Consider the following 12,581-nt stretch of genomic DNA (forward strand, 5'->3'; position numbering starts at 1 on the left):
GTGAAACTTATATTATATGTATAGTATATTCATTCATTACACACAGACTGATATATTTCAAATGTTTATTTCTTTTAATTTTGATGATTATAACTGACAACTAAGGAAAATCCCAAATTCAGTATCTCAGAAAATTAGGATATTGTGAAAAGGTTCAATATTGAAGACACCTGGTGCCACACTCTAATCAGCTAATTAACTCAAAACACCTGCAAAGGCCTTTAAATGGTCTCTCAGTCTAGTTCTGTAGGCTACACAATGCATGGGGAAGACTGCTGACTTGACAGATATCCAAAAGACGACCATTGACACCTTGCACAAGGAGGGCAAGACACAAAAGGTCATTGTAAAAAAGGCTAGCAGATCACAGAGCTCTGTGTCCAAGCACATTAATAGAGAAGAGAAGGGAAGGAAAAGATGTGGTAGATAAATGTACAAGCAATGGGGATAACCGCACCCTGGAGAGGATTGTGAAACAAAACCCATTCAAAAATGTGGGGGAGATTCACAAAGAGTGGACGCAGCTGGAGTCAGTGCTTCAAGAACCACTACACACAGACGTATGAAAGACATGGGTTTCAGCTTCGCATTCCTTGTGTCAAGACACTCTTGAACTACAGACAGCGTCAGAAGTGTCTCGCTTCAAAAAGGACTGGACTGCTGCTGAGTGGTGCAAAGTTATGTTTTCTGATGAAAGTAAATTTAGCATTTCCTTTGGATATCAGGGTCCCAGAGTCTGGAGGAAGAGAGGAGAGGCACACAATCCACGTTTTGCTTGAGGTCCAGTGTAAAGTTTCCACAGTCAGTGATGGTTTGGGGTGCCATGTCATCTGCTGGTGTTGGTTTATCTTTGTTTTCTGAGGTCCAAGGTCAATGCAGCCATATACCAGTAAGTTTTAGAGCACTTCATGCTTCATGCTGCTGACCAACTTTATGGAGATGCAGATTTCATTTTCCAACAAGACTTGGCACCTTCACACAGTGCCAAAGCTACCAGTACCTGGTTTAAGGAGCATGGTATTCCTGTTCTTAATTGGCCAGCAAACTCGCCTGAACTTTGTGTTTTGTGAAGAGGAAGATGCGATATCCCAGACCCAACAATGCAGAAGACCTGAAGGCCACTATCAGATCAACCTGGTCTCTCATAACACCCGAGCAGTAACACAGACTGATCCACTCCATGCCACGCCGCATTGCTGCAGTCATTCAGGCAAAATGAGCCACAACTAAGTATTGAGTGCTGCACATGCTCATACTTTTCATTTTCAAACTTTTCAGTTGGCCACGATTTCTAAAAATCCTTTCTTTGTATTGGTCTTAAGTAATATTCTAATTTTCAGAGATACTAAATTTGGGATTTTTCTTAGTGGTCAGTTATAAGCATCGAAATTAAGTTTAACTTTTTTAATGGAATTAGTGAAATAAATCAACTTTTTGATGATATTCTAATTATATGACAAGCACCTGTACCTGTTAGATTACATCTGTATCCTCGCGCGACCCCCCAGCGCTCTAGTTGCCATGGTAACGTACGCCAGTCCGTAGCCACTCCCTGTAAACACACGAGCGAAGCCTCGGACAAAGATCAGCGAATAAAACCAGACGCGAAACAGCGCTACAGAAAGTGTCGGAAACAGGACTCTGTGATGTTCTGGAAACCGCTCGGTCGGTGGAAGTGTCACTTAGAAACAGCGTTTGTATGCGACAGAGAGCAGCACTAACACGCATCTTCTTTCGAGAGCATTTTGACTGTTTATTTCCCTTAAAAGTGTTCTTTGTGATTAATGACGCGGAAACGACTGTGGGAAACCCGAATATAATTAAGGCAGTTGTTAAAATAAATACAGCTGCGTTGTAAGCGAGTATAAAATGATTTGTCGCGAGTTTCGTTACATCAGTGCTTGCGCAATCCAAGAGTAAACATTAAAAACAGACGCGCGATCACCACTGATGCGATATCTCTCCAAATGTGCAGCATTCGCCTTATTCCGTGCCAAGGCTCAATTGAAAGCAGCTTCGCTCCGTTCAGCCCGTGTTCTGCCCGTGAGACGGCGTGCAGATGTTTCTGGTGTAATGAAAAGCATCAGTGCGACTCACGTTATTTCGTAAATCTTGCAGCGCTACACTCATCGTGCAGCATCGGCGCTCCGCACGCGACTAATCCATCCTGCGCCTGAAACAAACATGATCAACGAGTGTTAGAACCAGCCTTCATCCCTTCACATCTGCAAACACTGAAACAGACTGACAGACGCGATGCGTTATAGCCTACCGCTGAAGGTTTTCAGAAGACGGCGCGCATGATGGGAGCTGTGCCACCGCCAGAGACCAGCACGTCCTCTGCTCTGTGTATTACAACATAGAGAGACGTCTGAGGGACATAGATAGAGATCAGCCTGTGCGCTCTCTCTCTCTCTCTCTCTCTCTCTCTCTCTCTCTCTCTCACTCATTCCCCCGCCCCTTCGCTTCGCTCCGTGCCCGTGATTGAAGGCGCGCTCTGGATGGATTGGGTTGATGACTCTGTCAGGCATCAAGTGAGATGATGAGCGATAATACCCTCTCTAAAAATCGTAATTTCCCCAGTATGTAGTTCTGTAGAGATGAGACGTGTTGGTTTGTGGAGCATCACTAGAGCTTTCTAAAGAAGCAGCCTATACTAAGTAACTGGAAAACCATTTAGGTTCTAATTTAAATGTAATTAACTAAGAATTATTATTATTTGATAGTGTGTCTCCACTATTTTTCAAATATGTAGTCTATGAAATACAACATAAATATTCATAAATATTTTAATACAACATAAAAAGTATATTTCAAATTTTTTTTAAAAAATGTGTGACTCTGTCTGGACCACAAAACTAGTCATAAGGGGTAAACTTTTTGAACTTGAGATTCATACATCATCTGAAACCTAAGCTTTCCATTGGTGTATGGTTTGTTAGGATAGGACAATATCTGGCCGAGATACAACTATTTGGAAATCTGGAATCTGAGGGCGCAAAAAATAAAAAAAAAATAATCCAAATACTGAGAAAATTGCCTTTGAAGTGGAAAAAAAAGCAATACATATTACTAATCAAAAATTATGTTTTCAAATATTTACATTCAACAGGCCAGAAGCTCAGTGTGGGTGCTCCCCCATAAAACTGTTTCAAACAAGAAAAGCAAAGTTGCTGCCAAATGAGAAAATATGATTGTCTGATGAAGAGCTTAGACTCGAAACATCACCTGCGAAGAGAACGTAAATATCTTCAACATTTGGAGCTGTGGTGTGCCAACTTTGCTTTTCTTGTTTGAAATATTTGCAGTAGGAAATTGTTCATGGAACATGTTCTTTACTTAATATTCTAATGATTTTTGGCATAAAAGGAAAATTGATAATTCTGACCCGTACAGTTTATTGTTGGCTATAGCTACATATTATACCCCAGAGACTCAAGACTGCTTTTGTGCTCCAGGGTCACAAAGCTGGACTGTTTTGCTGGAAATCTGAATATTCATATGCACATGGTGTGAAATACTCTTTGATTTGTTTTGACTGATTTATTTAGCAATTAATACAGATATAATCAATAAGTTCAACACTGTTGGAACAGAAGAATCTTAACCCTATAAAGCCTGCTGTATCATATTTGATTGCTGGGTAACTGATTACATCTACAAGATTCAAACATAAATTAATTACTTCTAATCAGATTACAGTTTCTTTTTATGATTGTTTTTTCATACAGTATAATATATTTAAAACCTGGAAGACTTTGTCCATGTCACTGCTACAACATTTGCATGTTTTCTGATGTTATCAATAATCAATAATCTCATTTAAATCAACAAGTTAGGTCAAAAGTAATCCAGAAGTAATCTGAATACATTAACTAAAACGAGTAATCTACCATTTACATCAATTTACATTACCGACTACAATTTTCATCAAGTAATAATTAATCAGCAACAGACTATAATGTGTAAGTAATCTACCCAGCTCTGTTCATACTCTAATTTTTAAGGTGTCTAAATGTTATACATTGCTGAAAAGCATGTTGTACACAATCTACTACATGCCTTCTGTTGTCTAAATCATTTACATTATTTGTCAAATGTAATGCCACCCTCTTACTCTTTGGCCATGAAAATATCAGCATCTGCACCAAATTGCATATTTTTGTTTAGTGTGGGTCTCTGAATAAAATGTATGTTTTTGTTTGTCCGCAAAAATGATCATTATATTTTCTTATATCATACTGTATGAGACAGAGAAGCCTGAATATCAAATATGATGCTTGACAAAAACATAGAACAAATAAAAAACATCTAATAATATTTTGTCAGATCGATAAACTGTTGCGTTTCTGACTTGTATTCATGATGTCAGGCTACGCAGGGTTAACACTGGCCCTGGGGTCATGAGAACCCCATCAATGGGTTCCCACAGACAAACATACATAGCTGATTGAAAACATATGTTTTACATGACTTAAGCCTCTCTCTCTCTCTCTCTCCCTCCCTCTCTCTCTCTCTCTCTCTCCCTCTCTCTCTCCCTCTCCCTCTCTCTCTCTCTCTCTCTCCCTCTCTCTCTCTCTCTCTCTCTCTCTCTCCCTCTCTCTCTCCCTCTCCCTCTCTCTCTCTCTCTCTCTCTCTCTCTCTCTCTCTCTCTCTCTCTCCCTCCCTCTCTCTCTCTCTCTCCCTCTCCCTCTCTCTCTCCCTCTCCCTCTCCCTCTTTCTCTCTCTCTCGTCTAGGAATGAACGCTAATATCTCTGCATCTTGGAGGTCACCCAACCGCTGCATGGTTTAAATGAAATGAGAACTGCAGTAAAGTGCTGGCCCAACATCAGAAACTAGATCAGACTGATTGTCTTATACACAAGACAAAGATACAGAGACAAGTGTATGCACCAAATGTCTTTTAAGACGGATCCATCCTAGCATACATAATATAAAGTTTACTGTTGACTACTTTAGTCAATATAGCATGTGAAACAATATGCACGATGCAATAAGCACTTACTTTGGTGATATGTGACCTCAACACATTTCTTGTTGTTTTCCAAGAAAAGAAATGAAAGAAAATAGCAAGTTAAATGACATGAGAGGGAGTTTATTTCATTTAGTTTTTTCATTCTTTGAAATTGTTTATTCAATATTAAGTCACAATATATTCATCATCTGCTAAATGAAAAATGTAAGTCACTTTTTTATTATGATTATTATTATTCAACATTAACTACCGAAACATTCGGCAACAATACAGACGTAAGATCAGATGATACAGAGAGCAGAACTCTTTCAGAAGGAAGAAAAGAAACATCTAGCAAAGACTTGCAGCAACAGTGAAGTCTTTATTAAATGCTGATGGATAGCTGAAGGCTGTAACTCTTTGGAGGTTTTCCTAAAACACCCCATGTATAATATAACTGCGCAGCACTCAACTTCTGGCTTGGTTCAGATGGGAAATCAAGGTCGCCGGGCAGATCCGTCTGCTGCCATCCTTATCTCTCACCTTGAACAGCACCGAGGCCTGCCAGAAACCCAAGGATCTGATGCAAGCGCATGCACTTCCACTCTCTCTCTCTCTCTCGCTCTCATTTCTGTTTAGTGCGATTGTCTATTCATTTCAGTTTCCTAATGACACACTGCAGAAGAGTTTCTCTGGAGAAAGCTCGAGGCGCTGTGAAGCGAGAGTTAAGACAGTTAGACACATTTCTTGTTCCTCTTCCAAGTTTGTTCTAGTTTAGTCTTCATTTCTGTGGCCCTTCACAATCTCTGCTGCTTATGTCTGTCTCTTTCGGTCTCCTGCTCAATGCTTTTTTTGTGTCTGCCCCCGACAGAATTCTGTTCACCTCCTCCCTCCTTTCTGCCAGAAGGTCAGCTCTTGCTATTGGGTGAAATGAACAAACTCAGCATGTGGCCTTGTCACATTTTTAAGGAATATTCTAGGGTGCAAAACACGTTAGAGGAATAGTTCGAACAGAAAATGTAACTCTGTCATATAACTGCCTGAGTGATATGTGAACGATATGACTGATTCATTTCTGATTCTGATTGATTCTTCTGATTTATTGATTTCCTCAGAAGACTGATGATCACTAACAAAAACTGATGCTCAACTGGTTAACCTGGTTGAGAAAGGAAAGGTGTAATTTTCTTGACTGAAATGCAATCATTCCACTGTGGCGAATGTGCATAAAATGTAAATCTGCTTGGGGAACTTTACGGCCCTCACACAAAACTACTGAAGCTTGTTTCTGCCACAAATGACAAAAAAATGCTATACATTAAAAAGAAAGTGCTTGCAAATGTAAGTTTATAGCTCTGGCATATCTTCTTAGAATTGCAAGTTTATATCTCACACTTGTGATTTTTTATTTATTCTTTTTTTTCAGAATTTTAAGTTCTATACAATTGTGAGAAGAAAAGTCACAGTTGTGAGATGGAATTGGAATTGCAAGAACAAATTCTGAATTAATAACTCGCAGTTCTGAGAAACTGAGAATTGTCTTTTTACACACATTTTATGTTAGATTAATTTTCACAAACAAAATCCAGTCATTCCAGCCTGACAAATTCATGTAACCAACTTAAAATGAACCAAAACCTGCATGAGGAACTTTATCACCGTCGTGCAAAGCTATAGAATAAAAAAAGGTCATTGCTGCTTTATAACAGAATATTGTGCGATTGTGAATTAGAAATGAACAGTTGCGAGTTAACCTCTCCCAATTCTGATTTTTTATTTAGTTTGAGTTTGTTAAAAAGTCACAATAATGCAAGGAATAAAAAAAAAGAAAAAAGAAAAGTTGCAAGATTTAAATTGTTAGATGTTGTGGTAACACTTTAGAATAAGGTTCCATTAGTTAATGTTAGTTAATGTATTAATTAACATGAACAAACAATAATTAATACATTTATTACTGTATTTATTCATCTTCATTAATGTTAGTTAATGAAAATACAGTTATTCATTATTAGTTCATGGTAATTCACAGTGCATTAACTAATGTTAACAAGCACAACTTTTGATGTAAATAATGCATTAGTAAATGTTGAAATTAACATGAACTAAGACTTATAAATGCTGTAGAAGGATTGTTCTTGCTTAGTTCATGTTAACGAAAGTAGTTAACTAACATTAACTAATAGAACTTTCTAAAGTTCTTAAACACTTTATTCTAAAGTGTTACCGATGTTGTCAATTAGATTAATAAGCATTAATACGATGCACGATGCCACAGAGATACTTTTAACCAATGAGCATGGTAACAAACAGGCAGAACTTAGTAAACTGTAGAAAGAAAACTGAACTGAAAGGAAACACAGGAACATGAACAAACCATAATGAAACATAGCATAATCCTAACAGCTGTAAACTCAGGATTGCAGGTGGCAGAAACAAACAGATTCCTGTTGAAATGACTGGATTTCACCAAGCAGCAGCACATACTGTATGACCATACCTTGTTAAAAACAGAATTGGATCCTAAACACAATGTATGCTGGTCTTTTCAGCAGCGTATTAAACTGCTACCGCCTGAACACCCGCTGCAAGTTGGTATTCCCTTTCTGTCCCGCATGTGTCCCTGATTCTCCTACCAGAATGAAAGTGCAGTCATGCAGGACGCAATCTTGTTTCAGATTGTAGCGTATAATGAAACAGTAATAACACGCTGTTCAACCACAATAGAGCTGTGTGTAAGGCCAGGACAGAGCATGCATACACCAGCAGCCTCTCTGCACATCCCCACTGAGTCTGGTTATCAAGAAAAAAAAACAAAAAACACCCATTACTTATTAAGAGAATAGGGACAACCCGTTTAGACCATGTGCCCAGGCAGGTCAGCAGTTTTTTTGTCGTTAAAATAGCAAAAGTGGATTTTGACATGCCCTGAGTGCACCTGTGTCGTGCGCTTTACACTTTGTGTTTAGATCGTTAAAATAGTGCCCCTAGTGGTGTTAAGTGTGTCTCCTGCCTGTCTGTGTCTCCGCTCTGAGGTTTATTAAAGACTGTTACCCTGAATCTCCTTAGTCTCCGCGTTCATCGCTCCTCACAATAGCAATCCTGGCAGTGTGGATACTGAGTGAAAATCTCATTCAATTTATAGACCAAGTATTTAGCCAAAAGCACTCTTGAGGCCAAGTAAAAAGTACAACTTTAAAATCAATACTTTTAAAGTATCAAAAAAGTACAAGTACAAAAAAAGAGAGATAACTCCTTGATATATTGTTAATAAATATGATGCATTTACAAGGCATTTAACATTTTATTATGTTATTTTAAAATGCAAATTGTTTTATAGAATTATAACAGTTCATTATAACCATCAAAATACTAATATTTATAGCAATATTGCTGACCAAAACACGTATTTTATTATCAACTGAAGTGAAGGTGACCTTAGCCAGTTGATTTCAGTGTTAAACACCAAACCATATACTATATTTTAACCTCAGAGCAGACAAAAGTTCTGTCTTGAAATATTTATGCAACCTATAATATATATATATATATATATATATATATATATATATATATATATATATATATATATATATGGATTTTTAGTACTCTTACAGAAATGAATCATGGCACTCTATTGCTTGGCTAAATAATGCAAAAAACCCTGCTTGGATAAGAACAACCTGACCATCAAACCTCAAAACCCCACTGGAAACATGTAACAACTACTTTTCAATTCAAAATAAAATAGTAAAGAGTAAAAATTACTGGTTCTTTTTTGGGAAATGCAATTAAGTGAAAGCAAAATTATTCAGTGCAAAACCTTCAAAATAACAAGTATTGTTATCAAGTACAATTTCTCATGCATTTTACACCTCCACTACTTGTATTGATTATAGTTTAAGCAATGGTTATGATTTATTGGTTTTCATCATATCATATCCTAACCAGGGTTATGGGAAATGCATTACAAGTAACGCAATTTATGTAATCAGGTGACTCCTATCAAGTAACTAGTAAAGTAACACGTTACTTTTAAATCTAAGTTACTTTTTCAAAAAAGTATTCCCATTTACTGGCGGTCTCTTGAAAATGTGTATAAATAGTATGGCAAATAAAAACAAAATCAAGGTACTGATACGCAGAAATTGACTTTTGCATGCATATGATAGGCACATGTTTGGTGTCCTTATAATACACAGTTTTAGCGTGAAACAAAATTTGTTGCAGTGCAAAATATGATACACAGTTCTTGCATACATATGATACTCATCTACCCCACAACTCTAATCCTATCCATTGTGTATCATATGCAAGCCAAAGTACATATACAGCATTTGCATATAAACAGTACGCCAAATCGAAACATAAACTTGTGCTATTGATACACACTTTCATGAGATCGGTTTGTACTATAGTTCTAGACTAAATGCGAACATGCATTTACTCATTTCTCCTGCACAAAAACTGATTCAGTATTCTACTAAATGAATAAACTGTAAAAAAAATAAAAATAAATAAAACGCAGAATATGATGCAAAACTGCAATGATTAAATGTTAAATTGGCAGAATGGCAGCACGACTGAAAGTTTTGTTTGAGTGTGAATTTAAATTTCTTTCAGCCTGAGGGAATGAAAGGGCTTTTACATTCGCCATAAATAGAACCTTTTGTATTAAAATCAAACAAGCAAGCCCAATGCCAGATGAGAAAACACAAAAGCAATGTAACAATACTTTTCATAAAAAGTCCCTTTTTTTAAGGGAATAATGCAATAATGAAAAGTAACTTTCCTCAACACTGGTTCTAACCGTGTGTCTCTAAAAGTCTAAGGACTTTTTGTCCTAACCATTCAAAAAATAAGACATTTTATCAGCTACTTGGTTTCTTTTTTCATCATTCTGTCATTTCATTGGTCCAAAAAATTACATATTAAACAGTGTTCAGATTGCTTGATATTGTGCTGAGATGCACAGGAGGTTTTGCTGAGGATGAGTGTCAGGGTGCGTATTGGACAGAGGACTCAGAAGCAGAGTAGAGAGAAAGGGAAATTGATCAATGAGAGCGCGATCCAGAATGTCGCGAGGCGGAATCCAGCATCTCTCTACCCCTACGCCTCACATAAATGAGCCGCCATACAGTATAGACAGGCGACCCCTCGATGAGCATAGGAGGTGGAGGGGCAGAGGTCAGGGGCTGAAGGGGGGAGCGAAAGGCGGGTTTAATCTTAGAAACGTGGAAAACCGGGTGGATCCTTCTAAACTGAGGGGGCAATTTGAGCCGAACTGACACCGGACTAAGCACCTTGGCGATGATAAATGGTCCAACAAATTTGGGTCCCAGTTTACGTGAGGGCAGTCTGAAGTTAATGTCCTTAGTAGACAACTAGACTCTCTGACCACACACGTAAAGAGGGGGCTTAGTATGGTGACGGTCCGCTGATGCCTTGTTCCTCTCGCCAGTCCGAGTGAGGGCTTTTCTGGCGATCCTCCAAGTGCGGAGGCATCTCTGAATAAATGCATGCGTGGAAGGAACAACGGCATTGGATTCTTGAGAGAGGAATAGAGGTGGCTGGTAGCCTAAACAGCACTGGAAGGGAGAGAAACCCGTAGATGAGATCGGGAGGGAGTTATGCGCGTACTCTACCATGGCCAACCTGGAACTCCAAGATGACGGCTCAGCAGACGCTACACAGCGTAGGACTCTCTCCAAATCTTGGTTTGCATGCTCGGCCTGACCATTAGTCTGCGGGTGATAACCGGGAGATAGACTCGCAGTCGCCCCCAGCTGTCGACAGAACTCTGTCCAAAACCTAGACACAAACAGGGGACCTCTGTCAGAAACCACGTTCATCGGGAGGCCATGAACCGTAGTCGCTGTCTCCCTCCCTGATGGCAATTTGGGGAGGAGAATAAAATGGACCGCCTTTGAGAATCTGTCCTCCAAAGTGAGAACTACCGTCTTGCCCCTAGATGTAGGCAAGCCAGTCATAAAGTCCATCGCTATTTGTGACCAGGGCCGCGAAGGGACCAACAATGGCTGAAGTAACCCTGCTGGGGTTCTTTTGGATCCCTTACCCGCAGCACAAACCGTCGAGCATCCTGCACCATGGACGGCCACCAAAACCGCTGCTTGATTAACCTACAAGTACGAGTCGCTCCAGGGTGGCAAGCTAGACTAGAAGAGTGGCCCCACTGAAGTACGCTAGTTCGGACTGACTCGGGTACAAAGAGCAGACCCTCTGGACATCCAGTGGGAACAGAAGTATCGTGTAGTTCCACGCGGACCTTGGATTCCACCCGCAGCCACAACCTGTTTGGGATGCAAAATGGCCACCGGGAGGGTAGGACTAGCCTCAGCCTCAAAGACCCGCGACAGCGCATCAGGTTTACCATTCTTAGAGCCCGGGCGATAAGAAATGGTAAACCTGAAATGTCCAAAAAATAATGCCCAGCGAGCCTGCCTATAATTTATTCTCCTGGCAGTGCGAATGTACTCAACATTTTTATGATCAGTCCAAATGATAAACGGAAATCGTGTCCCTCTAACTAGTGACGCCACTCCTCCACACCCAGCTTGACAGCTAGTAACTCCCTATTCCCAATGTCAAAGTTCTGTTGCGCGGGGGTTAAACGATGAGAAAAGAAGGCGCAGGGATGTATTTTCTCGTCCGAAGTTGATCTTTGAGACAAAACTGCCCCAACTCCCACCTCCGACGCATCCACCTCCACAATGAACTGACGAGATGGGTCAGGGGTCGTTAAAATGGGGGCCGAAATAAATTGACTCTTAAGGTTCTCAAATGCAGCTTGGGCCTGCAACGACCAACAGAATCGTTTCCTTGTGGAGGTGAGATCAGTCAGAAGAAGGGCGATCTGGCTAAAGTTCCGAATGAACCGCCTGTAAAAATTGGCAAACCCCAGAAAGCGCTGGACCGCTCTACGACTATCTGGGGTGGGCCAATCAGCAACTGCCTTTACCATGGCGAGATCCATTTGGATACCTTCAGGCGAGAGAATAAAACCCAGGAATGGAACCGACTATGCATGAAACCCACACTTCTCCAACTTAACGAATAAACGATTCTCCAGCAGCCGCTGGAGCACTTGCCTGACGTGCTGGACATGATAGCGCTCATTCTTGGAAAAAATCAGGATGTCGTCGATATAAACAAAAACAAACCGATCGACCATATCTCGAAAGACCGCTGGGGAGTTGGAAAGCCCAAACAGCATAACTAAATACTCAACGTGCCCTGTATGGGTGTTAAAGGCGGTCTTCCATTCGTCCCCCTCCCTAATCCGAACCAAGTGATAAGCACTGCGAAGGTCCAACTTCGTAAAGATGGTTGCCCACTTGAAGGAGCTTGAAGGCCGATGACATCAACGGCAAAGGATAATGATTATTTACCGTGATGTCATTCAACCCCTGATAGTCAATACAGGGGCACAACGAACCATCCTTCTTCTCCAAGAAGAAGAACCCCGCCCCGGATGGAGAGGATGAGGTACATATAATGCCTGCTACCAGAGAATCATTTATATACCTCTCCATGGCCTCCCGCTCCAGACCCGACAGAGAGTAAAGGCGTGGAGGAGTGGGCAAAACAGGTAGGTGGAGAAGTGCCAGG

At 40.2% G+C, this 12,581-nt stretch overlaps 1 protein-coding gene across 1 annotated transcript in view; it reads right to left on the bottom strand.

Annotated features, from left to right (window-relative positions):
- Positions 1-2,436, bottom strand: part of LOC127972482 (endothelin-converting enzyme 2) — a 66,498-nt gene extending 64,062 nt beyond the window's left edge. The window contains exons 1-2 of the mRNA XM_052575986.1: positions 2,273-2,436; positions 2,098-2,173 (exon numbers count right to left, since the gene is read on the bottom strand). Of these exons, the coding sequence (XP_052431946.1) occupies positions 2,098-2,130 (33 nt within the window). The 5' untranslated portion in view covers positions 2,131-2,173; positions 2,273-2,436. The remainder of the gene's footprint in view (positions 1-2,097; positions 2,174-2,272) is intronic.
- Positions 2,437-12,581: the final 10,145 nt, after the last annotated feature.

The sequence above is a fragment of the Carassius gibelio genome, chromosome B15 (genome assembly GCF_023724105.1).
Source record: "Carassius gibelio isolate Cgi1373 ecotype wild population from Czech Republic chromosome B15, carGib1.2-hapl.c, whole genome shotgun sequence".
NCBI classification, from domain to species: Eukaryota; Metazoa; Chordata; class Actinopteri; order Cypriniformes; family Cyprinidae; genus Carassius; species Carassius gibelio.